General features: G+C 47.8%; 1 protein-coding gene across 4 annotated transcripts in view; it reads left to right on the top strand.

Moving 5' to 3' along the window:
* HRAS (HRas proto-oncogene, GTPase) overlaps positions 1–27,641 on the top strand; it is a 41,984-nt gene that overhangs the window by 12,943 nt on the left and 1,400 nt on the right. For 2 of the 4 annotated variants that reach the window (XM_032111619.1, XM_032111618.1), the window contains exons 2-6: positions 9,661–9,728; positions 18,608–18,761; positions 23,296–23,474; positions 25,682–25,841; positions 26,554–26,678. In XM_032111619.1, the coding sequence (XP_031967510.1) occupies positions 18,651–18,761; positions 23,296–23,474; positions 25,682–25,841; positions 26,554–26,673 (570 nt within the window). In that variant the 5' untranslated portion in view covers positions 9,661–9,728; positions 18,608–18,650 and the 3' untranslated portion in view covers positions 26,674–26,678. The remainder of the gene's footprint in view (positions 1–9,660; positions 9,729–18,607; positions 18,762–23,295; positions 23,475–25,681; positions 25,842–26,553; positions 26,679–27,641) is intronic. The other 2 variants (XM_032111622.1, XM_032111621.1) reach the window with 1 other exon arrangement.

The following is a 27,641-nucleotide window of genomic DNA, read 5'->3' as shown; positions in this document are numbered from 1 at the left end:
GAACAAGGGATGTTTTAACCAAGTGAAGGCAAAGAGTGTAGGTACAAATGGAACAGTTTTGTCCTTGGTTCAAACTTCCATACAGAGGCCAAGTAGCTGCTAACATAGGTCAGGTGTTATTCATATACTTCTCAGGAGCTCCTGACCTCCTCCTGCATGTGCCCAAACAGGTATTGTATTGCAGTGGGGAAAGACATGAGACCTCTAAATCTAGAGCTGAAACAATGGCATGGAGACTTCAGATTGCAAACCAGCAGGTGATAGCAGGAGCTCTCCAGTGCCTCAAAAAGTGCTGCATGTCTGGGTTCCAGACTTGGTGGGTCAAACTCTTTCTGTTAGGGGAAAAAGAGCCTTTTTACTAACACTGAAGTACTGCTAAATGGCATATTGGGGCTTTGAGGATGATGGAGCCAGTTTCTGTAGATTTTTGTTCCATTTGACTTGAACCTTCATGGTTTCTTGGAAGACCCTGGTATGGTCTGCTGGGAGCAGGTTGGAGGAGACCTAGAGCTGCTCTTGACGGAACTAGAAAAACGAAGCTGAGCCAACTGGAAGGAATAAAGCCTGATAGCCTGGGGAGGATTTTCTTGACTGGCTGAGTTTCCCCTTTGATTTGGAGCACTTGTTCCATCATGCCTTTTGCTGGGGAATAATTAGCCTGGTGGCAGAAGTGCGGTACACTGGGCGTTTTGGGAGCGAGAAACCTGTCTGCAGCAAGAGCCCACAGAGCTTGAACTCAGCCTCTGAGTCCCTGTGCTGACAGCTGGTTGCAAGCCTGCTTGGTATGGGATGGTGCCATGCCAGAGTCTTTACCCTCCATCTCATGCCTGTAGTGTCAGCATGATTCACTGCTACAACCCTGAAGAAAAAAACAGTCAGTTTTATACCCCAATTTTGTTGTTGATACTCATGCTATAATTCCCATCCCTTCAGACATCCATTAAATGGTGCTCTGGAGAGTCTGTAGAAGTCTAGTGTGTGCACTGCAGTCGCTTCAAACTTTACAATAGCAGGTAGTCTATTGGAGGTGAAATTTCTGGCTCATCCTAGGTGGGAAACACACATACTGTGCTACAGAAAAAGGCAAAAAAATACCTTCTATTCCATTATATGGTGTATTTTCTTCATAATGCATTTGATCTCTCCCTGCTCTCTTTCCTGGCTACATATGCCCACCACAAACTTTTGTACTTTTTATCTCATGCTTCTCAGGAACAGAGAGGGCAAGTACGAAAACCCTCAGGAGGTTTTTAATTCAGTAAGGACAGTATATCAGGGCTTGCAGTTACCATATGTTTTTGCTCTGATACTTTCCTTGTTGTCCTTTCCCTCTGACCTTCAGTACAGTAAACAGGGTCTGTGTTTGAAGAGTGTCCTGAAAGGGAGGCACCTGGCACAGCATCGGGTCCTGGCAGCTCCTGTGCGCTCCTAGGTACGTGCTTAGGACTGGCCTTTTGCTGGCATCAACCTGCTGCTGGCTGGATGCACTGTGGCAAAACAGTACTTTTTACTTGTTAATTTTTGCGACCGACAGCATGCTGGTTGCCTTGTCAACAGGAGATGGTTTATAGGTTTCTGGAAGATTTGCAGCTGTGTCACTTGGCTGTTTGCTCTCCTGGTTGAACGTGCACGCATATGGGTCTTTGAAAGCTGGCAGGAGAAACTAGGATCCATCCATCCCTTTCACAAAGGTTTTGTAACTATATGACCTTCTAACTAATTTTCTTAACTCCCTAATAACATATATATGTAATTAAATCTAGGAAGACAAGGCCGTATCAAGCCTTGGGCTTGGGAAATCGTGTAATGCAGTCAAGTTGCCTTTTGTGTCCAGGGCAGACCAACCTTATTGCACCAATAACTTCCTTAAGATTTTACATTTAGGGTGGGAAGAGAACTCCCATCGCAGGAAACCCAGTTCTCTCCTGTAGTCCATCAAAGGCTGCTTTGGTTTCTGATTCAGCTCTGCAAATACTACCTGGTGGCTTCAGACTGGATATGAATTTGGCTGGTATTATTTCCCCCGTGAAGGCTAGAGCGAGGGAGAGAAAACTAAAGCAGCTTGTCTTAGCCTGAGTCAGCACTGCAGAGTTGCAAATTTCTGTACATCCTAATGAAAGGTCCCTGCCTTATCTGTCTTGGTATTTTGCTGGTTACACAACTTGCACATCCCATAGATGCAAATATTTTCCTGGGGTTGGCCCTGGTTGCCCAAGGAGAGTGTTTGTTCAGATTCTCATGCTTTGCAATTAATATAAGCTTCTCAACTCCATGTGAGAGAAAGAAAGGGAAGTGGTGCTAAGTGGTTTGTGTTTTTTTTCCTTTCTCCCTGTTGTTGTTCCTCACCAGCTGGCTACTTTGAAATGAGTATGTTGTGGTTTTTTCCTTAAGAAGCAACGTGTTGCTGCAAATTCAGCTTTGGAGAGGTTGTGGTAGCTTTTGTCCTCTGGCGCTGCAGCTGCTGTGGGCAAGGCACAGACAATACGTGGTGCTGTGGGTACGCAGCCTGCGAGCCTGATCTGGCTGGAGGGGATGCCAGCCTAGCCGAGCGGCAGGATCCTTCCTTCCCACTGCATTCCTGCACTCACTTGGTGGTGGCTGGGAGATGTGAGTCCTTGCCTTGCTCCAGACTGTGCAAGAGCAGTGAAGTTAACACCATGGGATGTTGTCAAAGGAATAAGAACCTGTTGCAAGTAATATCTTTACTCTGCCTCGTTTAGTAGGGCAGCCTTATCTTAAGAGGGCTGTATGAAGTGTGCTTGTCACAGCTGTGTCAGGCACCCACACAGCTCACAGAGATATCTTGCATGTTCTCTTCTGAGCTACTGGATGAAAAGCGGCTACTTTAGAGGGTAAATTGCCTCCCCATGTTCAAAAAAAGGTATCTAATTTAGACCTAGAGAGCATACTTCAAAACCTTTGAGTGAACTTTATGAAGTCTGTGTTGATTGTGTTTTTCAGAATACTCTCTGAACTTGCATTTTTGTTTTGTGCTCTGCAAAAGCAACAATTCCTTTGGGGCTGTAGAATAAAGGAAACACTTGCTTAAAGTGGTGTGGGGGAGTTGTTAGCCTATAAAACTCAGCCTGGGCCTTCGGTTGTGTGTTTCACAATGACCTTGGCCAATCACACTGGTGTTGTCTTAAGACCATGCAGCCACTTGAAAGGGAGGAAAAAAAGACCAACGACATGAACTTTTGTATCTGATCAGGGTTTTGACTGTTAGCTTAAGTCAGATTTCCTGTTGGAGTTGACATAATATGTCCTGAGTTTGATCAAAATTGAGGAAGTAAGGGAAGAATGAAGCCTGTGGAATGGCAGCCACCACTTGGAACAGCTTCTTAATGGAAGATCTCCATTTGGGCAAAAAATACTAACCTCAGATATACTTTCCTTCAATGCAGGTCTTCACCCTCTCTGTCCTGTCTTAGGTCTACAGGTGAAAGGCTGTAATGGTAGATCCTAGAGCCTAATCAGCCTTTGATGGAGGGAATTGATTCAGAGCAAGGCAACCTCTAGTGTAAGTTTTTAAGGATGGATAGTTGATAAACTTTCAGTCTTCTGAGCTCTATTTTTTCCTTGCTGTTAGAATAGGAATTTTCATGTTGTGTTAATATACTCACATTACAAAACACTGCAGCTTGTCTTTTTGCTTGAGTAGTGCTTCAGGTAAAAGTTGGCTGGTTTGGCATGTGAGATGGTGGTTTTCTGTGGGATTTTTCCATTTTTAGAAAAAGCTTTTTGCAAACACTTGATTCATTTCTTGTAATTTCATTTTATTTCTTCAGTTGAAGTTCCTGTGTGGGAACAATGAGAGCTGTGTAGGAGCTGTACCCATTACACCACACTGTGGCCTTCAAGGTTCATTGTAGGGACACACATGGTCCTTGGGGAGCTGCCTTCTGAAAATTAGAGGATTTTAAGGGAGGAATCAAGCAGCAGTGTATTTCTAGCTAGGTGTGAATGATGTACAAGAGTGAGAAACTGCTGCTTGTGCCTTAGGAACCCTGAAAAACAACACTGGTGAGCTCCACTGCCCTTGAATGAAGAGGGAGCTTTATCAGCACATCACTGTAGTTCAAAATCTAATTGGTGGCTTGTCTCTGCCAGGCACCTGTGAAGGCACATGATCATGTTTGAGTCCTCACAATATTGACAAGACTGTAAAAATTCAGAGTTCAAGTTTAAGGTCTGAAGTTATTTTTCTAAGGAAAGAGGATTTTGTCATACCAAGGATCTGAGGAGATACGGATCCACGAAGTGGAGCCTCTGACTGCAGATACTATTGTGGTTCTCTGCTCCCTTAAGAAAAAAAACCCAAACCCCAAACCACCAGAACTCTGAAAGAGGTTCTTGTCCAAAAGTGAAGATTTTCTGTAGTTATTCCAAATGACTGTTTCCTCAGGAGGATCATTTTCATAGCTTATGCGTAATTCTTTAATCCAGCTCGAAGCCCACAAGACAGATGGGGTCGTGACAAGAGCCAGGAAGTTTGCATGATCTTATTAGACTGGATCATCTTTAACAGTGCCAGTTCACATCACCTGTCCATTTCTTGCTTTTTCCAAACACTGGGGGAAGAAATAAAACTCCTAGCAGCCTTGTGACATTTAGCATTACTCAAACACTCTTGCAGTCTCAAATGGTCAGCAAAGAGCAAATTTTGTGGGTGTGGGTGAGCAGAATTGGAGAGGAACCTCAGACCATGCGTAGGACCAGGCTCCCACTACTTGAACAGTGCCTTCTTAGCTGTTACAGTCTATAGTAGTAGACCAAAAAAAGCCTGAAGGTGTGAAAAGGGATGATGGAGCCACCAGTATGAGCAAACTTTGGTCTTCTGGTGCACATCCCATCTCTATGTCCCCCCAGCCCTGCCTGGAGCTGCTTTTAGTGGTATTTGCTGTAGCCCAGGAGATAGTTGTATAAGCTTTTTGGTACCCTGAGGTCCAGTTTTCAACCCTCTTTCCTGAGTTCATCGCTTAAGTATCAGAACTTCAGTTCTTGTGTCTTTGCTGTTGCTTGTGAGGGCAGGGATGACCAATTGAATAAAAGGTCAGGACTCATTTGCTGGGGGCTGATGGCAAAGGGTGATAGCGTTAAATACTCCCAGCAGTCAGTGATTTGCAGAGTGATGTAGGTTGTGTAACAGATCTTCACACACATGCTCTAACAGCACATAGAAAATACAGTAATTTTACTTGTAGTAATAAAGTTGTATTATTATGCGCCGGGGAATTGAAGGCAGATGCTTGGATTTTTCCCAGTGGGCTGAAGGGAGGTTCAGGTTTCGTTTTATTTATTTATTTATTAATTATATGTTAAACCAAAGCCAGAGAACTATGAGTCAGCTTGATCTTCACTGCTTCAGTTCGTGTGCTGTGGTCCCCAGGCCATTGTCTAACAGACGCCTGTACCCACATGAGGCTGGATGAACCTGGAGACTGCAGGCTTATTTTTGTCACCCTGTTGCAGAAACGCCTTAGGGAGGCTCCATGTATGCTTAGGAGCCAGCAGTATGGGAAAGCCTCTTAGCAGAGGGTCCTGGGAAAACACTCAGCTGCTGATCCCAAGAGCAAGTTCTCTGTGCCAGCACCATATGCAATTCTTCATGGCAGCCAGATCTCCAGGGAGGAGGAAACAACTCTGCCACCTCCTTCCTTCTTCTGCTTTATGGTGGCTGAGTTTTTTAGCTGTTCTATAGGCACTCTGTGTGCCCCTCTGGCTGAACAAAGGTGTATTTGTGCTTTCAAAGGTAATGTCAGTCTGCCTCACTGCTGTCTCAAGATGCAGAGAGGGATAAGTGCTCCAAATGGGCTAAGGTTGAAAATAAAAATAGACAAGTGAGATCCTCAACCAGTGTTGACTGTCTTGGCTTTAGTGGCGTCAGTGCAAGGACTCTATTTTTGCCCTTTCCTTAGGGTAAACCTTCAAGGTGAGATCTCAATTGTGGGACTCACTTGTTTGGTTTTTACTCCTTGGCTTGGGCTGTCCTCTCCCTTCTTTGGGAAGCTATAAAACTTGCACCTTGTCCATACTACATGCAGATAATGGCTTAGGGCTGCCAGGAGAAGTCATCTTTGAAGTTATAAGTTTGCCTTTTGTGATTATTATTTTTTTCAGGTCAAATACAGAACTGTTTGCATGAGCCTTATAAAGTCCAAGAATAAATCCAATGAAGGCTGCTGTGTTTCTTTTCTAAATGTCTCTGCAATGTGTGCTTCCCTGAGCAGCAGGACCAGAAAATCTGACAGGCTGTGGGGGAGATGGCTGGGCACCAGGAAAGAAGATGGGAAGCCATGTATATGCATATAAAAAGAAGTGATGTTTATAGTTTTGGCATCTCATTGCTGCAAGGTTTAGGGAATTCAGTGGCTTCAGAGGATAAAGATTTGAGTGTTGTATGGACAGCAGGCACAACCAGAGTTAGACATTTTTTAAAGAGAAGACTGCTGTAGGGGCCTCTTTTTGGTTTTCAGATAATCTGGCAGGATGAGACCCTGTTCTGGGACCTGAGATGGTTTCCACTGAAAAGAGTTAGAAGAAGGTTTTGGGCTGTGTGAGAATCCCCAACAGTGTTGGGGATTTGATGTTGAGCCATCGCTTGCACTGCCCTAATGAAGTTACATCGCAGTAATTGTAGTGCATTACAGTTCAAAGTTCAGAAATCCCTTTTTTCTTTCCTGGTTGGTTGGTTGGTTGTTTTGGGGCTTGGGGTTTTTTTTTTTTGTTTTGGTTTGGTTTTTTGTTTGATTTTGGTTTGGTTTGGGTTTTTTTTCCAATGTGGATGACCTTTGCCTGCTGCTGCATGGGGTTTACTTGGGGACTTTGCCATGCAGAGGTTGATCTGTGATGGAGGTTGCATTGTCACTCCTGACAAAAGGATGCTTCAGCTGGAAGGGCACCTGCAGAATCATGATGCCCCGTTTTACTTTTCCCAAGATGTGACTCTTCCAGCTCATGTTGCAGCTATTTTGGGTTGTACTTTGCGTGGTCTCTTTTTGTGCTCTCAGGATAAATCAGGTGCTAAGGACAGAGTGTTGTGTCAGCTGTGTCTGGTCACCAGGTGCTTACCAGGGCATTTTCACGACCACCAATTGCATGCAGGTGCTGGTCTCTGGCTGGCATCTCCTACTGAAGATGTCCTTGGTCTAAAGACTTTAAGGTTTTCTTCTTTCTGTTTGCAGTTAGGGGATTGTGTCCAGGCTCCCTTGCATCTCTTTGTCCATTCGCTTCATGGACTTTCTGACACTCTTTTCCACCGCAAGATGTCATCCCTGAAGCTCAGGGCATGGTGTGCTTCCTATCTGTACCTCTTTCAAACAAGCAAATCTGGTTCATGTGACTGGAGTGAGTGTGCCCACTATCTTGTGCGTGGTGCAAGACCCCAGTGTTGCTCTTTTCTCCATCAGTTGTTGATCTGTGTAGAGGAACACCTGTGTTGAGTCAAAGAGGTAGGGCAGGGTCTTTGGAGCTTTATGGCCATGTCAAGTGCACTGCCAAAGCCAGATCTGGATCTACTCGTTGCCTCTACCAGGGTTGTCTGAGGGACTGGAGTTGAGGGTTTCTATGAAGATGTAGGTACACCTAACCTTTAGGCATTATCAGAGGGACCTCAACCACCCTTCTGCTCTCAGGGGCTTTGCTTATTTGTGAATCAGCTAGTTGCGCTCCAGTGTTGAGGAGCCACATCTGACACAGGCTTGGTGTCTTGCATTTCTGTGGTTTCTTTCCAGCCTTACTTGGCCTGCAGATGCTGGCTACGAGCCCACCCAAATCCTGCTTGTCATCGTTGCTGTGGACTCCCAAGGAAGCTCTGGAAGGAAACCCCCCCCCCGGCTTTTGCTGATTGTGCAGGTCTGCCAGCAGATGCTGGAGGCTGTGACAGAGGTGGTGGAGAAGGCGTTGTGCTCCTGTCCCCTGCACACTCAAACGCAGCCATTGATGAACACGTCTTACGACAAAAGCTCGAATGTGGGGGAACAGAAATCCCCAGCTTCACCATACGTTTCCTGTGTGACCATCAGGAAGTCACTTAATTGTTGTGGGTTCTTCATTGCAGGGTGGAGTTTCTTGTTCCTTGATCTGCTCTGCCAGTCATATGTTGTTGAGGAGTGGGATATATGAACCCATGTGGAAGCCATTTAGAGCTGAAGGAGCATGTCTCCTGTGTCTGTTCTGTGATGCTTGCAAGACAGGCAGGATGAGTCCTTGGGCAGTGTCCCTTTGTTGCTCCAGAGCCAAAAGGGAAACTACTTCCTTTTCAGTATGGAGAGCTGCAATCCTCACATTTTCAGTCTTCCTTGTAGCAGGTCTGTGGTGTGACAGTGATGCACTTAACTCACCCACAGCAACATTGCTTGGATTTTTTTAAAATCCAGACTGCTGCAGAGAGAGAGGGGATATGAGCATCACATTAACAAGTCTGACGAGATTTACTGTGAGCAGCAAAGTGAGGTTTGGGTAATTCAGGACCCTACTTAAAGTTCTGCTGATCCAAACTTAAAACTTGCACCGTAACCTTTGGATGTCTCTGTTTCTGTTGGGTTGTGTGATGGTTTCCCAGCATTGTGCACAGAATGCATTGGTTGGCTCTGCATGGCTACAGACTTGGTCGTGATGAATTCATTCGCCATGGCTCTTGAAGGGCTGGGTTTGGAGGTCCTTTGTGGACCTCTCTGCCAGCCGTGCTCACTGTCCCCATCCGTCTAGGTTGCAGCTGGCTGGTGCTGCAGCTGCCGGCTCCATAAATCAGCAATGTGCCCCTGAATATCTCCTGCATAATAACTGATGCATATTCATGTTTGCTACAACATTGTGTCACCCTGCTAATAAAGTATCCTGGTGAGAAGGAGAGCAGGGACAGGGTCCCAGCAGCTGGTGCCTCCTTGCTTTGTTTTATCTCCTCTTTCTGCTACCACCTTGTCTTTGGCTCCCTAAGATACCCTCTCTCTCTTGCTTTTCTAATGTATTTTCCTCAGCTGCTTCTCCCAGATGTGCTAAAGCAAGCCCTGCAGGTTTGCTTTTTGCTGTGGTGCCTCCTTCCCCTTCATCCCTGCTCTGCTAATAAATCAGGGTGTGTGCTTGCAAAGGCCCTGCAAGGACTAAATGAACACGGGAGGATGATTGTTATATTTGAGCATGTAAATTAAAAGGCTTACTAATAAAAAGACACTCTGGAAGTATCTGGTCTTGGCTGTTCCTTTGAGCTCTGTTTTTGAATGAGCTTTTATTAGTGTCCCATTGGGAATGGAAGGGTGAGAAGGAAACTCACTTTTTGTCCCTCATCCCAAAATGGACTGTTCCTCACCCACAACTCACCTGTGGAGAAGATGGTGTTGCACCTATGCTGCTTTACCCTCTGTCTTGGAAAAACGAGGAGGAAGAAAAATGCTGTACCACCTTTCCCTGGAAAAGATAAAATTTTGTAAGATATGACTAGTGGCCTGTGAAATACCACATGTGAGAGAGGATGGATGGGTGTTGACTCTGCTTTTCTTCTTTCAGTACAAGATCCTAAGTGCTGTCCAGGGGAGCTGGGGAAGCCAACTTGGGTACTAACCAAAGTGTGTCCCGAGATCTGCCAGAGTCCAACACAGCCAGGACTGCCTGTCCCTGCAGAGAGGGATCCCTCTCATTCCTACTCTGTATTGCTTCTTCTAGGGGGACTTGAACCATTCCCAGACGAGAGGACCCTATTTCTCTGTGGAAGCTCATTAGCCATCCAGAGGGTGAGTGCCACATGGGCAGGGGCAGATATCCCAGGATACTCATTTGTCTGCTTTTCTGCTGCTGGCCAACGGCTTCCACCTTTTATCACCCAAACCCAATGCCACTGGCTGTCTGGAACTTTCTGCTGCAGGAGCTGTAGTGCAATAGGACATGTGATGTGTGAACTATTCCATTCCTGGAGACTGGAGTTCACCAATAGTCTTATAAATCCTATTTTGCTCCAAAACCGGACTTCTTAAAAAGTCTCTTAACTATTAAATGCTAAAAAAAAAAAAAAAAAAAAAAAAAAAAAACAAAAAACCAAAACAAACATCTAAAAGCATTATCAAAACAATTCTTGAAACTTCCCAGATGCAACTACCCTGTTTTCTTATCCATGTATTTGCTGGTAAAGTACATGTGTTAGGATTTAAAGCAAGCAGGAAGCTGAACAACCATACCTATTTCCATTGTAAATTCTTCTCAGTGAAAAGGGCTTGTATGCATTTCCTGAAACTAGTTTCCTAATTTTTTCTTTGTCAACAGTTGTTTGGAAGGAATAAGGAAGGATAGGGAAGGGGAGGAGGACAGAAAGCTTGTAGGAAGAGTGCAATTCTTGACTCTGGGGTACTTTTTTTGCTGTGCATCAGTGGTGCTGAGGTTGGGATTGGCCCTTTTCTTAAGTGATGTAGAAGGCCACCTTATCCCAGTGATTTCCCCCTTTTCTTGTAGCTGGGCTTCAAGTGAGGAAAACAGCAGCCGTGCTCAGCCTGCCCTTCTGCTCCCAGCCCTACCTGCATCTCTGGGTGCCTATCTGTGGATCAGAGCGTCTGCCTCTCTGCTGGCTGCCTGTGCCCATGACCCAGTTGTGATTTCATCGGGATAATTGGATAGCAGGGCCTCTCTTACAGCACTCTGGCCTTTCCCACTTGATGTACCCTGCCTCCCCAATTGTCTCTGCCTTGGGAAGCTGGGCTGGAGATGAGCTGCCAGCTCTGACAGCCCAACACAAAGACTCAGCAGGAGACCAACAGCTTTCCCATCCAGAACTTCTGCTGGGAGCTTTTTCTCTCAGGTGAAAAACCCAGATGGGAAATCACATTGCCTGAATTTAGTTCCCAGCTTTACCATCCATTGATGGCTTTGGGCCAGTCCCTTGGCTTGTTTGCATCCCCTTGCCTGTCTCTGTAGTGAGTAGGATGGTGTTTCTGTTCGTGCATGGCCACCACCACCACCTCCAGCTCTAGCACGCCATCGCTTGCAGCTTAGTGGTGAGATCTGAATTTGTCCCTTCTTGTGCTGTTGCAGCAGAGCCAGATGGCTGCAACCTGCCCTAGCATGATGACAGGACCGCTGGGCACGGGAGAGGCTGGACCTTTCCCCGGCAGCTTGCCTGCAGCTGCTCCTTTCATCACCAAGAGGACCAGGCAGAAGATACCAGGTACCTTAGGAAACCAGCCTGGAGACAGCATCTCTTGTAATTCCACACCATTACTGGGCAGTGTTTTCCCCAAAGCCTAATATTCTCTAATAGCTGTAATTACAGAGATCCACTTACACTGGTGCTGCATACTCATCTGCTCCAAGTTTCTACTTCGTTGCACCTTATATCTTGTGGGAAAATCAATACAGTTTGGAACTGAGACTGGCAAGCCAAGAGATTGTTCAGAGCCTGGGTTCATGGTTGTGTACCATGTGATTTAACAGTTAACATTTACTATCATCTATAATGTGGGTCTTGTTTTAAAGTTTCCTGGGTACCTGTCCATCTTTTTATATATTCAAGATACATCACACTGCCTTTCACCCCTCCCATTAATGCTTATGGGTGGGATTTTAATGCAAAGGAAAGTGAAAAGTTGCCTCTTCTCTTGAGCTCTATTGTAGAGTACCATTTGTTTTTCTGAAAGAGGCGGGGAGGCCTGAGAGAAGTCTCTTTTCCAGGGTGAGCTGGAGGGCTGCCAGCCCAGGCAGGGAAATGTCTGCCTCTGAACCACCTGCTCAGCCCTAGGAGGCTGGAGAAGAGATGAAAGTGGAGGAGTCCTGGCAGTTTGCAGGCTTCTGCATCTCAACAGTGAGAGCTTCTCCTCCCTCACACTGCTTTCCCACACATGCTGGTACATTCAACACTAGATCCTAAGTCCTGACTGCAGGATAAGAGTTCAGGTTTTATTTAAGTGTCCCACATTGTCCTGGCCTGCATTGTGGCCTCTTCATGCCTTTGCTATCCATTCAGACACAACCAGTCTCCTCTTTCCTTACACAGGTTATTCTTGCTCATGTAGAGTCTCAAAGAGTGCTGAAATGTTGTATCATAAATCACAAGCGTAATTTAAAAACTGTCTTTGGTTTTTTCACATCACTGGCCCTGTCAGATGCAGAGAACTGTGACTTGGGTGCTAGCACAGGTGGTCTCCCCCATCTGCATGTTTTTTTTTTTTAAGGGTCTATGTTCAGCAGTGGTGTGGGATGTATCATTTGCTTGCCTGTTTCTTTCACCCTTTCCATGGGCTGGCAGCAATCAACCTGCAGAGCAGTGTGCTTTCCTTCTGTGGAAGTTAGCTTGGAAGATTGGTTCTTCTGCAGAGACTGTGATGGGATGAGTGACTTGCTCTCAGGGAGACGAATAGAGTAGTGGTGGTGGGAGGTGAAGGTCCCACCATGATTCTCAAGCATATCCCAGCACCTTCCAGAGTTTCCTGACTGCATGCTGCTCCTTGTGCCACATTCACCATGCTGGAGACATGGGCATGAGCAGTCCTGACGTGTAAGTTTCTGAGATGATAGGCCTGCTCATCTTTCTTTGGAAAATAGTAATTTTGGTGGCCTGTATTGGGTGTGGAGAGTGGGGTGGGCGGCAGTTCCTTCATCCAGAGGGAAGCTCTTGGGTAGCTGGTTTGTTCTCTGGGTTTATTGTGTTACTGACTTATTTAGGTTGTTTGCTGTTTTGGGTAGTTATATCTACCTACCAGTTGTTTTTCTTGGAATAAGCTGCCAACAAAGAACTTTATTAAGAATATTTATTATTTGAGAGGGAAAGCAAGAACAGTGTAGTCGCACTCTCTTACTGCTAACAGCAGGTGACTGCACAGCTTCGTGTTTGACTATCTGACAGCTGAAGCAGGACCCAGGGAGCAGAGAAGGGGTAGCAGCTTTGGAATGATACTGTCTTGTTTTCCTTTGCTCTTCCATATTTTCCCAAGCCCTTTGTGGTTGGGTAGTCTCTGGCAGAGGGGTTGTGTTGCCAGAGGTGCTTCGACTGGAAAATGTGAGGGCTGGGCCTGGTGCAGTGACCAGTCCGTGCCTGTTCAAGACCTTGTGCAAAGCTGAGGCTTGCACATTGCTGCTGGGACATGTTTCTGGCTGCTGTGGAGAGGCAATCCCTCTCTTCCAGATCTGCCTATGCCTTGGACCTGGCTGCAGCTGTCTGTTGCTGTTCCTCACAGGTTTCTCTTTGAATGCACATCTGTATTTTGAGCCTTCTACATTATGTCATTCCTTACCTCTTTTCTTGTTTTCCTCTGCAGCAATATTTTTGTGCTCAGTCCCTTGGGACAGGCTGCCTTTTCCTTCAGACCTTGAAGAGCTAGCAGAGGATGGAAGAAGCCATTCTGCTTCTTTTTGGCTTTTTTCCTTTTTTTCCCCCTAATAGAAGACATTTATTATCTCCAAGTCATCTTTCCAAAGCACGGCTAGTATTTGTAACTTTTATTGTCTCTTTGGCATCCCTTTCTCTGTTCTCATTTGTGAGGTGCAATGTCTGAGGAGTTTGCAGTTATACAGCCAGCAAGCCAACAACAAGCACAATTGGTTAGATTTGTAGCTCACTTGTTGATTTAAAAAGCAGCAAGTAAATTAAAATGAAGCATTGTATAGGCTTCATAACAGAGCATCAGCTTGCCAGCCTCAGTTCCCTAATCTTTTCGAGGCTGGACAGGCTACAGGGTACATCAGCATTTTGGTCCTTGAGTGAAGACAAAAGGTGGCATTTCACACCACCGGAGAGGTTCCTTCAGTCCCTCCACAGGCTGTGTTTTGCCATGTTGATGGAGAAGCCTGGACAGTCGCTGGGATGAGCCAACAAGGTTTGCTTTGTCAATGCTGAAAAATCACTGAGTAGGATTCCTGATGTGTGGGTGTGGATGACTGCTGGTAAAAGACTGGGATGAGTGTTGTTCTCCTAGAGGACTGCAGACCATTTCTGCCTGCAGGGCATCTCTGCTGAAGGGAAATAGGATCAAACACAGCAGCATTTGTGGTCATATGGCTCCTCTGGACAGGGCTTTGGAAGAAAGGGTGCCTGGTCTGAGATGAGTCCAAAGAGGTTTGCAGAGTTGAAACTTACTTCTGATGCGTTTAAATGCAGATACTCCTACTGGGAAGGTAAATGGTGAATGCGCAGTAATGAACAGTTGTAAAACTTCTGTCATGGCTGGCCTCAGTACAGTGGTGTTGTGCAAAACTCCGTCTCTTGACTTGTTTAGTTGGCTTGGTGTCTGTCCTGGGAGAGAAACTAAGTGATGGGAGTAAACAGAGGACACAGAGAGAGCTCCTTCAGTTAGTCTGTTGGAAGGGTGTCAGAGGCTCCCTTGTGGTGAATGTGTTGGAAACCCACTTCCGCTTGATGCCTGAGCTCATGTTGAAACTGAGGTGGTGATGTGGGAAGTACTGATGGGGCCAAGCCCCTTGAGTTTCTCACCTCTGGTGAGTTTTTGGAGGCTTCACAGTCAGGTCCCCCAAGCCACCTCTCTGTGCCAGAGAATAGGGGCCATGAAGAAGATCAAGTTGTTTTTTGCAGGACACAGCTGGATCTCTGGGTAACACCACCTGTAGCCTTGATTCTCAAGACATACTTTAGGTCTTAGCCCTGTGAAAGCTTCTGCCAAGCATCTTGGTCCTTGTTTCTGCAGGCAAGGTCTCCATGCTGCCACCCAGCATGTACAGGCAGGGGAGGTGGTGCCTTCTGTCCTCACGCACACCTCCATCCCCTCCCTGAGAGACAAAGGTAGGATGTTGATGTCCACCGGGGCTGGGTGCTTGCTCTCCCCACTTCCTGCACAAGGCTGGCAGATGGCTCCTGTTTGCTGGAGCTGTGTGGCTCTGGCTCCTGGGCTGGGAGCAGCTGCTGCTGCCAGGCGGAAGCACTCAGTGAGGCTTTCCTAGACAGCTTTGAATGGGAGCCAGGAGCCCTCTCGCTACAGGAGAAAATCCACGAGGTCAGGAAATACAGCAGCGGCAGCTCTGGCTCCACGCTGGGGCTGTTGGCTTGGCACATGGATCCCAGCCCTCCTGTTTCCTGACGGTGCTCCTGAAACTGCTCTCCTCCTTGCTGTCTCTCTCACCTGTTGCTTGACAGCCTTGTGTGGCTTTTGGGGGTTGTAGTAGTGGAGTGCTGCAGAGGTGATAAATTCAGATAGGGAAACACTAGATGGTGACCTGGATCAGACTTCCAGATCTTGAAGAGCTTGCAGAAGATGGAAGAAGCACTGTTCCTGCTCTGTGTGGGACTGGGAGGCTGTGCTTTTGTGTTTCCCTGTTATTTTGTGGTCAGCTGTGTGTGGGCTCTGTGCTGGCTGCTGAGCAATAGAAACTGGAAATCCTCGCATCAGGAGAAGCTTTCACAACCACCAACTGTCTGTAAACCTCCATCCGGTGTGTCACCAGCATGAAAACTGTGGGGTGTCTGTTACTGTCTCTCTGACAGGAACCCCACTCTCTCTTCCCTGCATCTGTTTTATAGGAAGCCAGAAACATTACCTTTGGGATGGCTGTTGCTTGAACCAGACCCTGTGGTGGTGATGATGGTGATGTTCCTGTGGCGTTGAGGAACAGCCACCCCTGTGTTGAAACCATGGGTGCATCGAAGAGCAGCCTTGCTCTTCCCATGTTCAGGAGCAAAAAGTGTGATGGGGGAGTTATGGTGCTGGTAAGGTCACCTTAAGGATAGGACCAGCTGCCCAACTCTGTGGCAAAGTTTGGCCATATGGAAATCCCTGCTTTGCCTGCAGCTGTTGGCCAGGCTGCTTCTTCTGTGGGATTTGCCTTTGCTCTGGTGTGCAGTTGGGTCTGCACACTGCCCGTGAGGAGCTTGCATTGGGGAAAGGAAGCGAGCTCGCCTGAGCATTGATTTTAGCACACATTAATTCGGGCAGCTCTCATGCCCAGAGCTGTCCATCATTCCCCACGCTCTCGCTCTGCATTAGGACATGTTTTGCAGCAATGGTATGGAGCAGTCAGGTAGGCTGCACCTGCCCTCCTTTGCAAGCTGCAGAATCTCTCCTGCCACTGCAGGGGTGAGGATGGCAGAGCAGTGGAGAGTTAGCTGAGGTGACAGCACCTTCGAGGGATGGTGTCAGTGAGCAAACACCAACACTGCAGAATTCTTGTATGTAAATTGTCCATGTGCTGGCTACGAGCAGTGAGTAGCAATAGCTCCTTTGCCCCCCTCATTTTCCCTGCCTCTTGGGTGGGTGGGGAGCGGGAAGATGTGGGTCTGTGTTTCTGTGGAGGAGCCAGATCTCAAAGCTCTGCGCTAAGGTGGTGTGCAGGGCTTGCTAGTGTGTGGCTGCCCCTCTGCTGTGGAGTGGAGCTGAGCTGGGGTCTGGAGCAGGGGAAGACACTCAAGCTGACATGGGTGACTACCTTGTCCACCACCTCCTGCTGCACTGTGGACCATAAAGCTGCTATGGCTGTGTGGAATGGGGGTCTTCCAAAGGAATAGGCAGTGCCTTCCACTGGGGTGGTCTTGAGGGAGAACCCCCTCCTTGAGAACTCATGTCTTCTCCTCCTCATATTGAGTCAAAGATTTTTTTGCTGCCTTAGCAAGTCCTACAGGCCTGGGCAATTCTGCCCTTCTCCTCGAGCATCTTTGTAGCAATTGCTTTATTGTCAGCATCAGATGCAGAGCAAGGACCATCGGAGCCACTCGCGGGCCTTTATTTACACCCTCCATGTGTTTTGCTGGGGGTTGCAGGTCTCCCTGCTCTGTAATGAAAGGTGTGAGCTGGTTGCAGTGTTTCTTCAGACCCTCAGGACCCCTCTGTGTTGAGCTGTGAAGCTGTTTGCTGCAGGAGTGATTCCCTCCTGGACAGCTGTGCTGGTGGAGATGGTCAGTCAGCATTTGCTCCTCAGTCCCCTTTTCATCCTGTCTCTTCCCAGAGAGATCAGAAGCCTGGAGTGGGGATCTCCCTTGTCCCTGAGAAGCAGTGCATGTGAGAACATCATGTACGTGAGGGCGTGCATTAATGGAGCAGAGCAACGTGTGTGCAGAGTCAATTAGTGAGATCACTTAGATTCTCTCCTGTAGCCTTGCTTTCAATCTGCATCTCTTCCTGGGCTGTCAGAACAGAGGCACATTGGACTTTCAGGGGAAGCACTGGGTAGGCACTTCTGGGTAGGCACCTAGGCTATGACATTATGTGCACTTCATGTCCCCCCACCATCACCACTTTTCCGTCACCACCTTAACTGCTTCTTCAGCAGTGAAGGACAGCGCACCAAACCAGAGGTCCTGCTTGGCGTCATATTTGTTACCTGGTTGCTCTTTTGCACCCCTTCCTTTGCCCTTCTTTAGGATTCTGGATGCTGAGAAGAGCATGAGCTTTGTTTGCCTTTCTGCTACCAAGGCAGCAGCTTAGAAATGGCTTCAGCAAGAGGTGGTTGTGTCTGATTGCTGCCTGCTCGAGTGGGAGATGGAACTGTCTGGGTGGTTTAGGGTTGCAGTCAGGTGGGGATTGAAGGCAGAAAATTCTGGCCTCCTTGCCATTAAATCTTTGCTGTGTTAGCAAATGCATCAGCTGCAGTCTGGGTCTAGAGCAGCCTTTGCCAGCACAGTTCGTACCAGCTTCCAGAGTTTGGGAGCAGGGCTGCCAAGCCTGGGGAGGAGGGTGGAGTGATTTAACTGTCTGGGGTGGGGGGGTGGAGGAGGGGGTTCTAATCCCTGTGAACACAGAAGGGCGTCTGACAAGGGGAACTGTGAGCTTGCCATCCTGCTACCTGCTGCGTTTTGGGTGGCTCCCCAAAAGAGCTTGCAGATGGTGGCTGAGAACGAGTAGCTGACCCTGGAGTGACTTTCAGTGGGCAGGGCCTGCAGTCCAATGAGGGTGGATTTCTATTTAAACCTTTGGGGTTTTGTAATCTTCCTGAGTTAGTTCCTCTTTCTCAGCAGACTTGGAGCAGAAATTTAAGGGAGGAGCTGGGGGGATGTGAATCTTCTGCTGAAGGGCCATGGGAGGTACGCAGTACTGCGGAAGTGTGGTTTGCTCATCCTGACCCTAATCATCATTCTGTCAGCACCTTTTGTGACAGCATCTCTTTCCCCCCTGTTGGGTGTGCCAAATTCAGCTCAGGGAGCAGGGATGCCCCTTCTGCAGTCCCCCCTCTCATGATGGCAGCGCCGTTAGCTGGAGGACGGGCAGAGGGTGTGGATGTGCACTGTCTCAACCCTGCCATGTGGATTGAGGTTTAATGCAGCCTTGAGGGTGAAGACATGGAGGTAACAGCATATTTGGGCAGGGCTGGACCTTTTGCTTGCTCTCATGGGAATTGACATCCCAGCCTCGTTGGCCAAGGGTTTCAAATCTATCTAAAGATTTTGGATTGTCAGCTTGAGATAAGGTTAACTGGGGACAGTGCTCAGCAGTTCTGCAAAACCAGACCTCTTAAACTGGTTACTTTATGGGTTGATGTACACAGCCTGTACCTCTGTTTTCTCATCAGTAATGCTCTCCTACCTCTTGAAGTTTGCTCAAGGAACCTGTGAAGTTTGCATCCAGATGGTCAGGCTGAAGGATTGCAACAGACCATGTGATAAACAGAGTTTTTGTATTTGGTTTGATGGATTATTTTGCCCATTTTAAAGTAACCTCTCTTAGCATAGTGACCATGTTTGTCCTTGCAGGTGGTGGTGCTCCTGGAAGTCCTGAGCTGGGGTCAGCTGGAAGATGACCGAATACAAGCTGGTGGTGGTGGGAGCAGGTGGTGTTGGGAAGAGTGCTTTGACGATACAGCTCATTCAGAACCATTTTGTTGATGAGTATGACCCCACGATAGAGGTAGGTGGCTCTGGGCGTGGGGTCTGTCTCTCTGTCTGTGTGTTTTCCTCTTGCTTTTCTCCACTTTGTCTCCAACCCAGAGCATGCTCAGTTTGGTCTCAAGTCTGAACTTGAGCAGGGATGTTCCTCTGCTTTGCAGAGCTATTCTGAGTCACTGTGTGTGTGTTCAGAGGTCACGGTGACTGACTTATATCTCCTGCAGAAGGATAGTGGTGTCTGCTGAAGAGAGCTGTCATGGGAGGCAGCAGAGCTGGGCAGGGGCTGAGAGGCAGCACAAAAGTCCTCCTTTCTGATGAGATGACAGCATAGGGAGGGATTAAAGGTTTAGAACTGAAGAGCCATTTTGTGCCTGTGCTTCCATTTCTCTTACTGTGAAATCAGAGTACATGTATTGACTTTTTCTGCAGGATGTTTTGAGCTTTACTTATGAAATGGGTTTTATCAGAGCTTGGTTGTAGTATGTATGTCTTGCAGTTTGAGTAAGACATGCTGAGCAGCTGAACTGTTGTGGCTCCCAGAGTGCTGCCTCTGCTTCTTCACAAGGGGTTAAAGGGTGATGTGTGTGCCTTAGTTGGTGTGCATGGCAGCAGTGACCTGAAGAAGCAGGCAGGGACCCTGTGGCCCTCACAGGCTGTATGGGGGTGGAGGGGGATCCAGTCCTCAGTATCCATTGTGCTATTACTATTTTCTTTAATTTTTCAAAAACAAATTCCATTCTCCATCTGCTTTCACTGTAGTTAGCGACGTGCTAATTAGCCTCTGCATGACTTACACCTTTGTGGGGCGAGATGTGGGCAGCAGTCACCGCTCTGCACAAGGAGTAACGTCCACCCTGGGAAGGCAAATTGCAGCTCTGTCGTGCCTCTTGGACAATAACCTCTCTGTCTGCAGTCCTACAGGATTCTCTACCAGATGCGTATAAATGCAGCTGTGGTTGCTGCAGTTATTATTATCATAATGGCTAAAGGCCCCAGCTGGGATGAGAAATCTATTCTGGTAGGTGTTGTATGTGTAGTCCCCACCCTGAAGAGCTTACAACTTACATAAACAAACAAGACAAGGCTTGGTAGAAAGGCAGAAATAGTCTTACAATCCTACAGACGGGAAGGAGAGAAAGCATTTAAAAAGCACGTGCTATTACGTCATTTGGCCAAGGTCACCTAGAAAGTCCATGGCAGAGACTTGAATTTAATTTAGGGCTCCTGAGTCTCCTTGCTTATGGATGCAGTTGCCTTCTTCCCCAGCTCCTCTCCCCTCATGTGGCTGTCCCCAGTAGCATTGTATACTTTTCTCAGAAACCCACTCCAGGTTGTTTTTGGCAAAAGAGCTGCTCGTGGAGAGAAACCTCCCTGGGGAGACATCTGCATGGGTGCATCCTCTCTTGGACCTTAGGTGGGCAGAGGCAACTCTCACCCAGTGATGTGTTGGGTTTTGGCATCCTGTGGTTTTTGTCTCCAAGCTGCCTGCTCCCTCTACGTACCCTGCAGGGAATTTTCTCCATGTAAACAGGCAGCAGGGAATGTAAACCTTGCATGGCATTTCCCAGCACACCCTCCTCACCCTACCCACTTCTGCAGTGCCCTGGGAGACGCCACTGTTCACTCGAGCCCCATTCTGTTTGTCTCCTCTTCCAGAAGCTGCCACAAGCTGCTCTTCAGCTCTCTCACCCCTGGTACTTTTCCACCTGCAGGTCCACCAGCCCTGATGCCTTTGCAGCTCCCTTGGTTGTACCCTGCTTCCCCTGCTACCCTGGCCAAGTACTGATTCATTTCAGGGTGATTCCTTTTAATTATGCTTCATTTTATGGGGATTTAAGACACAGAGAGCTACCTGCCAGCCATCCAAATGTGACCAACAAACCACCTTCCTGTGACTAAGCTGCTTTGGATCATGCCCAGGAGCTGACTATGACTGTTCAGCCAGCTAACAAGCAGCAGAGTAGTGCTGAAACAAGCAGGATAAAAGGGGGGGGGGAAAGAGGATACGTGCATGGAGCAAAGGCGTTACCTGTCACCCACATGGATTGAGCACAGGCTGTGCTGCAAAGGGGGGTGCAGGTGGATTGGGGTGCACTGAGAAGATGCTCCCCACAGCAGGAGGGGTGGAGGTATGTCCCCTGTCTGGGGCAGAGACCCTGGCTGGGTGTCTGCTCCCCTTCTTCCCTCCTGATTCACCAGTGCAAATGTTTGGCTGTGTAACTCAACGCTGTCTGCTCCATTACAGCACATTCTCACAGGCCAGCTCTTGGGCTGCCAGGGAGCTTTAGAACCTTTGTTTTGGGAACAGGAGAGCAAGGAAATGTATGCTACTGGCATTGTCCTATGGTGAGTAAGCAGGGATGGACTAAAGAGTTTCACTGTGTTGAGAAATTCTTCAGTTCATCTTCCAGCTCTTAGCAGCTTAATGGGCTTCCCAAACCTCTGGTTATATCCTGACTGTAGTGTTTAGCAAATGGGCTTCTTGGCCTGGTCTGCCAGCACAGCTGGGATGCTCCCAGCATCCGCCTGGGATCTTCAGTTTGAACCCCAAACAGGTGTTGTTTCTGCTGCCTGGCACTTCACAGCTGGGTCTGGCTGCTTTCCCTTCTGACAAAGGTGGGGTGGGACATGGGGGCTGCAGAGGAGCCCTGAGGCTGCAGGGTGCTGGTGTGGGCTGGTGGCAGCTAGCCCTGCAGTGGCAGTCGTGTCAACCTGGTAGTGTGGCAGGGACGGCTGAGCTGCCATCCTGAACTTCCTGCAGAGGGGGAGGTCAGATGAAGCTATACACAAAGCATTGATGGGGAGAGCTTGTCCCATTCCTTTGCAAAGCATCCTCTGCAAGATTGTTTTATGTCTCTGCCTTGTAAGCCAGCTGGCTGGCCTTACGGGCAGTCTGTGATGACCTGAGCTGAGGTGTGGGATCTCTTGTCCATCAACACGGTGGATGCTGGTGAGACCTCCTGGAACTGGAGACTTGTTAACTGTGAACATGTGTGCCGAGAGGCTGGTCCTCTGTCCCAAGCCAAGGTGAAGAGGTGGGAGGATGCTTTGTGGGGCAGAGGAAGCACTCAGGTCCCCTTGCATGAAGGAGGCTCCAGATACATTATTGATTAGAAATAGGAGCACATTCCTGCAGGGTAGCCTGCCAGTTGCCTTCAGAGCAGTTGGCCGGAAGCCAACCTTTCACTCCACGCTTATTCTCGATGGGTCAGCAGTCCACTTTTTGGGAAGGCACAGCTGAGAAGGTCGTGGCAGAGCAGATCTCATCTCTGATTTCATAGCCCTCTCTGCAAGGTGAGGAAAGACTTTAATTAGCCCCAGCAAATGATGTTGTTGTAACGAACCAAAGGATAGGGCTGTGTTGGCCCCATTCCCTTTCTGTGCTGCTGCCGGTCCTGTTGGTGACCTTTGCTGTGTCGGCTGTTTGTCTGCAGACCTGCAGAGCTCATCTGATAACATTGTTGTGGTCGTTGGAAGAGCAGCCGACATTTGAATTAATTTTAAACTGCAGCTGTAGCCTCTGCGAGTGGCTGCAAAGCACTGTGTGGTCATACTGCTGACTTGCACCTTTTTCATACCTTTCATTCTGGCTTCCTTCTCTTACTGAGAGTTGAGGATGCTGCACTGTCCACAGGGGATGGCTGTTGGTGAGGGATGAGGGATGCCCTCCGTGCAGGGGCTGCCCCACAGCATCCCTACTGATGAGACTGAGCACAGGGAGAAGCATAGTGGGAAGGAGCAGTGCTTTGAGGAGCCTCCCGTGAAAATGAAACTTTTTGAGCGATGCTCTGGGTGATATCCAGACCTTCTCACATCTATGATAAGTTGTGATTGCCTTTGCTGCAGGGAAAATCCCCAGCTTCAAAGGACCTGCCTGGATAGTTCTTAGCTCTCCTGGAGCCCTCTGGGCACAGACTGGTTGTGGGAAACACCCTGTTCACAGTGTGATTTTATTTTATTTTTTTCTCATGTTTAAAGAAGGGGTTTACCATCAAACCCAGTTTGAAACCTTACTGGTGGCAATATTGCCTCTGGTGCCTGATTTGAGATGCACTGGAGGCACTGGATTTCCAGGTTATCTTAAACACCTTCCAGCCCTGCAGATCACAGATAGTGACTGGAAGCCCTGGCTGGCCAGAGCTCCTTTCCTGAGTATCCTTCCTCTTCCAGCAGAAGGAATTAGAGCTGAACAATGCTTAGGAAATAGTTGTTAAGGGCTATGCAGTGTGGTAGAGATGAAGCCGCACCTGGTCTGCCAGAGGCAGGGCTGGGAATGGGGAGAGCAAGCCAGGAGCTGTCTTCTCTGTGGTTCTGAGAGACAAGGAGAAACCTGCTTAGCTGCTCCCTTTTTTCTTTGTTTTTTGGTTTTGGTTTTTTTTTTTTTTTCTTTCCCTCCCATTTTTGAAGCAGATTTGATTTGTCTCTGTAATGGAAGATGAACACAGGCAGAGCATGACCTGGCATCTTCCCAGGGATGCACTCGCTGCATCCCTTTGTTTAGCCAGAGCCAAGCCCTCTTAATGTATCCTCCTCCCTTTCCCTCTCCTGGCCTGCAGGATTCCTACAGAAAGCAAGTAGTCATTGATGGAGAAACCTGTTTGTTAGACATCTTGGACACTGCAGGGCAGGAGGAGTACAGTGCCATGAGAGACCAGTACATGAGAACGGGGGAAGGATTCCTGTGTGTCTTTGCCATCAACAACACCAAGTCCTTTGAAGATATTCACCAGTACAGGTCAGTATCCTGGGAAGGGCCTTTTCCCTCTTGCTCTGTGCAAAGGGGGACGCCTTGCTGCTGCACTCTCCTGCCCACCCTTTTAGATCAGGCCCCATGGTGGAAGCACAGACTGCCAGCAAAGACAATTAGCTCAAGTGGCCATTCCTCAGGGAAGAGACAGAGCAGACTGCTAATGTCAGTGACTCCAATAAAACCCTTCCAAAGGGATTGCTTGTGGCCTTTGGGGACCTGGTAATGTAATGTTTAAGTGTTTATGGTGACTAAAGGAGAGCTGATCCTGTATGACCCCCTCCCTTCCCTCCCTAATTAGTGGAATTGCTTTGTTAGCGCAATCGATCTCAGCGACTTCTGCTGGCCCCAGAGCTGGAAGAGGAGGCTGGGAGAGACAGGGAGAGCTGCTTGCCCTGCTGTCCAATGTCATGACCAGGCTGTGGTCTGCCAGCTGCACACACGTGGGGAGAGACAGTCCTGTCCCACTGGAGCTTCGTTTCAGCCAGGGCCAAGATGGAGCAGAAGGGGAGTCAGGGCTCCAGTGAGGTGATTTGCCCAAGATGATGTATGGGGAAGCGGTGACAAAGCAGGGACCCTGTCCCGGCACCCATCCCATTTCTCCTCTCTGTTGACATTGCCCCTGCAAAGCTGGAGAGTCAAGGAGATGATACAAACACAGCAGGAATCTTCCCTGTTCACCCCAATGCTATGTTAGGGAGGGATTGCTCTGCTTGTGCCTTTTTCTGAGGCTTGGCTGTGATGGCAGGCACTTGGCAGAGGATGCAGGAGATGGCTCTGCCTGTCCCTGCTCTGTCCACTGCCCACAAGGGACTGTGTATCCCAGTCCCTCATCATAAACCAGGGTCCCAGTAATCCTGTTGTTCTGAGGACAGGCACATCCCTTCCTTGCTCCATAGTCAGTGGTGCTGCTTAGAGCTGCTGAGATGTTTCATTCTTATCCAAAAGGCTGTTCAGTGTAATAGCTGCACAGGTACACTAATTCGGCTTCTTTTAGCTGAACCAAAGGAAAAAGGATGGGATTTTCCTAAAGCTCCTGAGGGATTGAGCAGCATTCGTCTTGTGCTGGGGCTGATGCTTGTGAAGTTGCTCGTAGGATGGCTCGATTTCAAGCCATCATGATCGTGATGTAAATCACTGGCTTTCATCTCCTTTAGCCTGTGCTCTTTGTGTTTGCACTTTTAAAAGAATATTCCCCAGAGAAATGCTGGCTCTCCCTGGTTAGTAATCATTTGGAGGTATCTCCTTTCAGCTAAGTGTAGCCTGTGCACTAAATTTAGTACTTGCATTTGCTGATCAGGATGTTACATAGAACATTTAAATGGCTTTATGGCATATTGTGCCATATAGTCAGACTTCATTTCTATGTTCTACTACATTAGAAAAAGATGATTGATTCTTTTGTGTGACACATGTCCAGCTGCCTTTGGATGGAGATTTGCATTCAATTAAAATGTAGAAATTGGCATTTTAAATCTTTTAGTAGTTAAATTAAAACCATGTTAAACGTTCTGGATTCATGAGCAAAAAAAAAGCTGTTTTGCATCTGAAGCTAAATGATTTATTAAGCAAAGGAAGTTATTATCTATCAGAAGGGAATTGAATGGATTGTTTGTGGTCATAATGGCCTTCAAGATTTTTAGAAGTGGTAGATCTCATCCTCGCCCACCTAGTTTTAGATCCAATGTTGGAATGAAGAAGTGAGCGTTACAGCTTTTTTAGTTCCCAGTTGGTTTCTCAACTTTGAGTGACCTGAACTAAACTGAAAGGGAGCAAATACTGCCTGTGCATCTGCAGGAAAGGTTACAGCTGCCAAAAGCTGCTTTATCAGCTCAGCAAATTCTGGTTGCAGGTGAATGGTTTTTTCCCCCCATTTGGGGGGGATTACTTGATCTAAAATGTTGGAAATAGCACAGCTAACTGCTTGAGAATTCATTTTTATTTGACTTAAACTATCTTAAGCTCATGTCTTAATATAGATTGTCGAAATTCACGTTGTTTTGTAAATAGCTGTATTTAAAGAGCAGAAGTATGTTTAGTTCTCATTTCCAGACTGTGTTGCTGTTTACTCACTTGTGTGCTGTAGTCATTTACATTTTCCTGAAAGCTCAACACAAGCAAAGGGTAGCTGTCAAAACTGGTGGGGAGTGTTCTGGAGCTGCCCCTTCACTTTTTCACACCTCCTCCTCTTGCAGGGAGCAGATCAAGAGGGTGAAAGACTCAGATGATGTTCCCATGGTGCTGGTGGGGAATAAATGTGACCTCCCTGCCCGGACAGTGGAGACCCGGCAAGCACAGGACCTGGCCCGGAGCTATGGGATCCCCTACATAGAAACATCTGCCAAAACCAGACAGGTAGGAGGAGACTTTTAAACAAAACGCTCTTTTTTTCTTCTTTCCTCCATTGCTGCCCTGGAGGGGCAGCAATGGGCAGGCACCACCTTGCAGACAGATGGGTGTTAGGGCTGGGTTTAGTTGCTTCCTTGAGGCTAAATGCTCCCTCATGATGTTCCCTCCCCAGTCTGGGCTTGAGCCTCCCATCACAAGAAAAGCATCATCATGCTGTGGCAGCAGTGAAGATGCCTTCCCAGGGCATTGTCCAAGGCTCTGGAATAACCTCCATAGTCACTTCAGGTCAGCTAAGCTCAGGTCACTTGGCTAACCTCACCCATGGTCTATTTTGGCAGACCTACAGGCAAAATATACTGGTGCTAGAAGGACTGTGCGGGGCTCACAGAGCACAGAGGTGAAAATGGAACAACTGACACCTTCAGTGGTCTAGTGGTGGCTTTTCTCTTGGGTGGTAGACCTCATTCAGACTGCTGAGAGCTGATGAATCTCAGGGACTGCAGAGCTCCTTGTCCTTGTGGTTGTTCATTCAATCTTGCTCTCTGAGGGCCACACTCAGGTCCTTGTTAGTCTTCCCATCTTGGTTCTGTACTTTTAACTCTGGAATCTGCACTGCTGGACAGTGCTAGGGACACCTTGCTGGGGAGCAGAGCCCTCTCCTCTCTGCACTGTCCCTCCTCAGAGCGGGCAGCTGCTTCAAGCTGTGCTTTTTCCCCAGGGCGTTGAGGATGCCTTCTACACCTTGGTGCGGGAGATCCGGCAGCATAAGCTGCGCAAGCTGAATCCCCCGGATGAGAGCGGCCCCGGCTGCATGAACTGTAAATGTGTGGTATCGTGACAATGGTAAGTGGTAGAAGCAGGACATGGGGTGCAGTGGGGGAGCCTTGGAAGCAGGGCAGGAGGTGGCTGCAGGTGCACTTGCCTGCAAACAAATGCAGCAGGATCAATTTCAGCAGCAGGTATTTTTTTAATGAAACACCTTTCAGACTGAAATAGCATTTTTCTGTCAAAACATAGGTAAGTCAAAATTCCCAGTTTCCTGAGGAAGTGTGTGGCAGGAAAGGGTTGTTTATTTTTCCCCCTCATTTTGTACAACAAAATTTTATACAAATGAATTTTTTTAAAAAGCATGTTTTGTTGTGCTTTCCCCAGAAAAGCTTCTTCCCACGCTGCTGCTCTGAAAGAGGAGTTAAGCTGGTGTTGAAGGTGTACAGATCACTGCATGCTCACCAGACTGGCTCTAGAAGGGTTCAGATGTAGAGCTGGCTGGGTGCATTGCCTCCTAATGCACTCACAGAAATTGCCTCTTCCTAAAGCTTTAGAGCAGACCTGTCTTGCTGTGAAAGTCCTGTGTTCCTCAGAAGAGTTTTCCCCATTAGATATATCCCCTGGGATATTTGGAACTGATGCAATGTTGAGAATTAGCCATAAGGGGGCTGTTTGCTTTTATAAATTGTGTGTGCTGGAGCCAGGAACAGTGTTTTTCAGATTGTTTATGTTCACTTGCCTGTTTTTCTTCCTTTTCTTTCCTCGATTTTTTTTTTTTTAATTATGGTTTATTTAAAATACTGCTGGATAGCAGTCAGGGAGAGTTCCTATTGTTGTCCCTGCATGTGCTGGCTGGCCTTAGGTGAAAGGCCTGGGAATATCTGTCTGTGTAACCAACTCCTTCCGTGGCAGAAATTTAGAGAGGTGTAATTGGGGATGAGTGCACCAGGAAGATCTGTATCTATGGACATCTGGGACTAGGATATGGGACAAAAGCGTGCATGAACATTGCCCTTAATGGCTTTTGGGGAGTCTCCC

Source organism: Corvus moneduloides, chromosome 6 (assembly GCF_009650955.1).
Source record: "Corvus moneduloides isolate bCorMon1 chromosome 6, bCorMon1.pri, whole genome shotgun sequence".
Taxonomy (NCBI): domain Eukaryota; kingdom Metazoa; phylum Chordata; class Aves; order Passeriformes; family Corvidae; genus Corvus; species Corvus moneduloides.
Note: the sequence above shows the minus strand (reverse complement) of the source record. Positions and strands in the feature narration are given on the sequence as shown.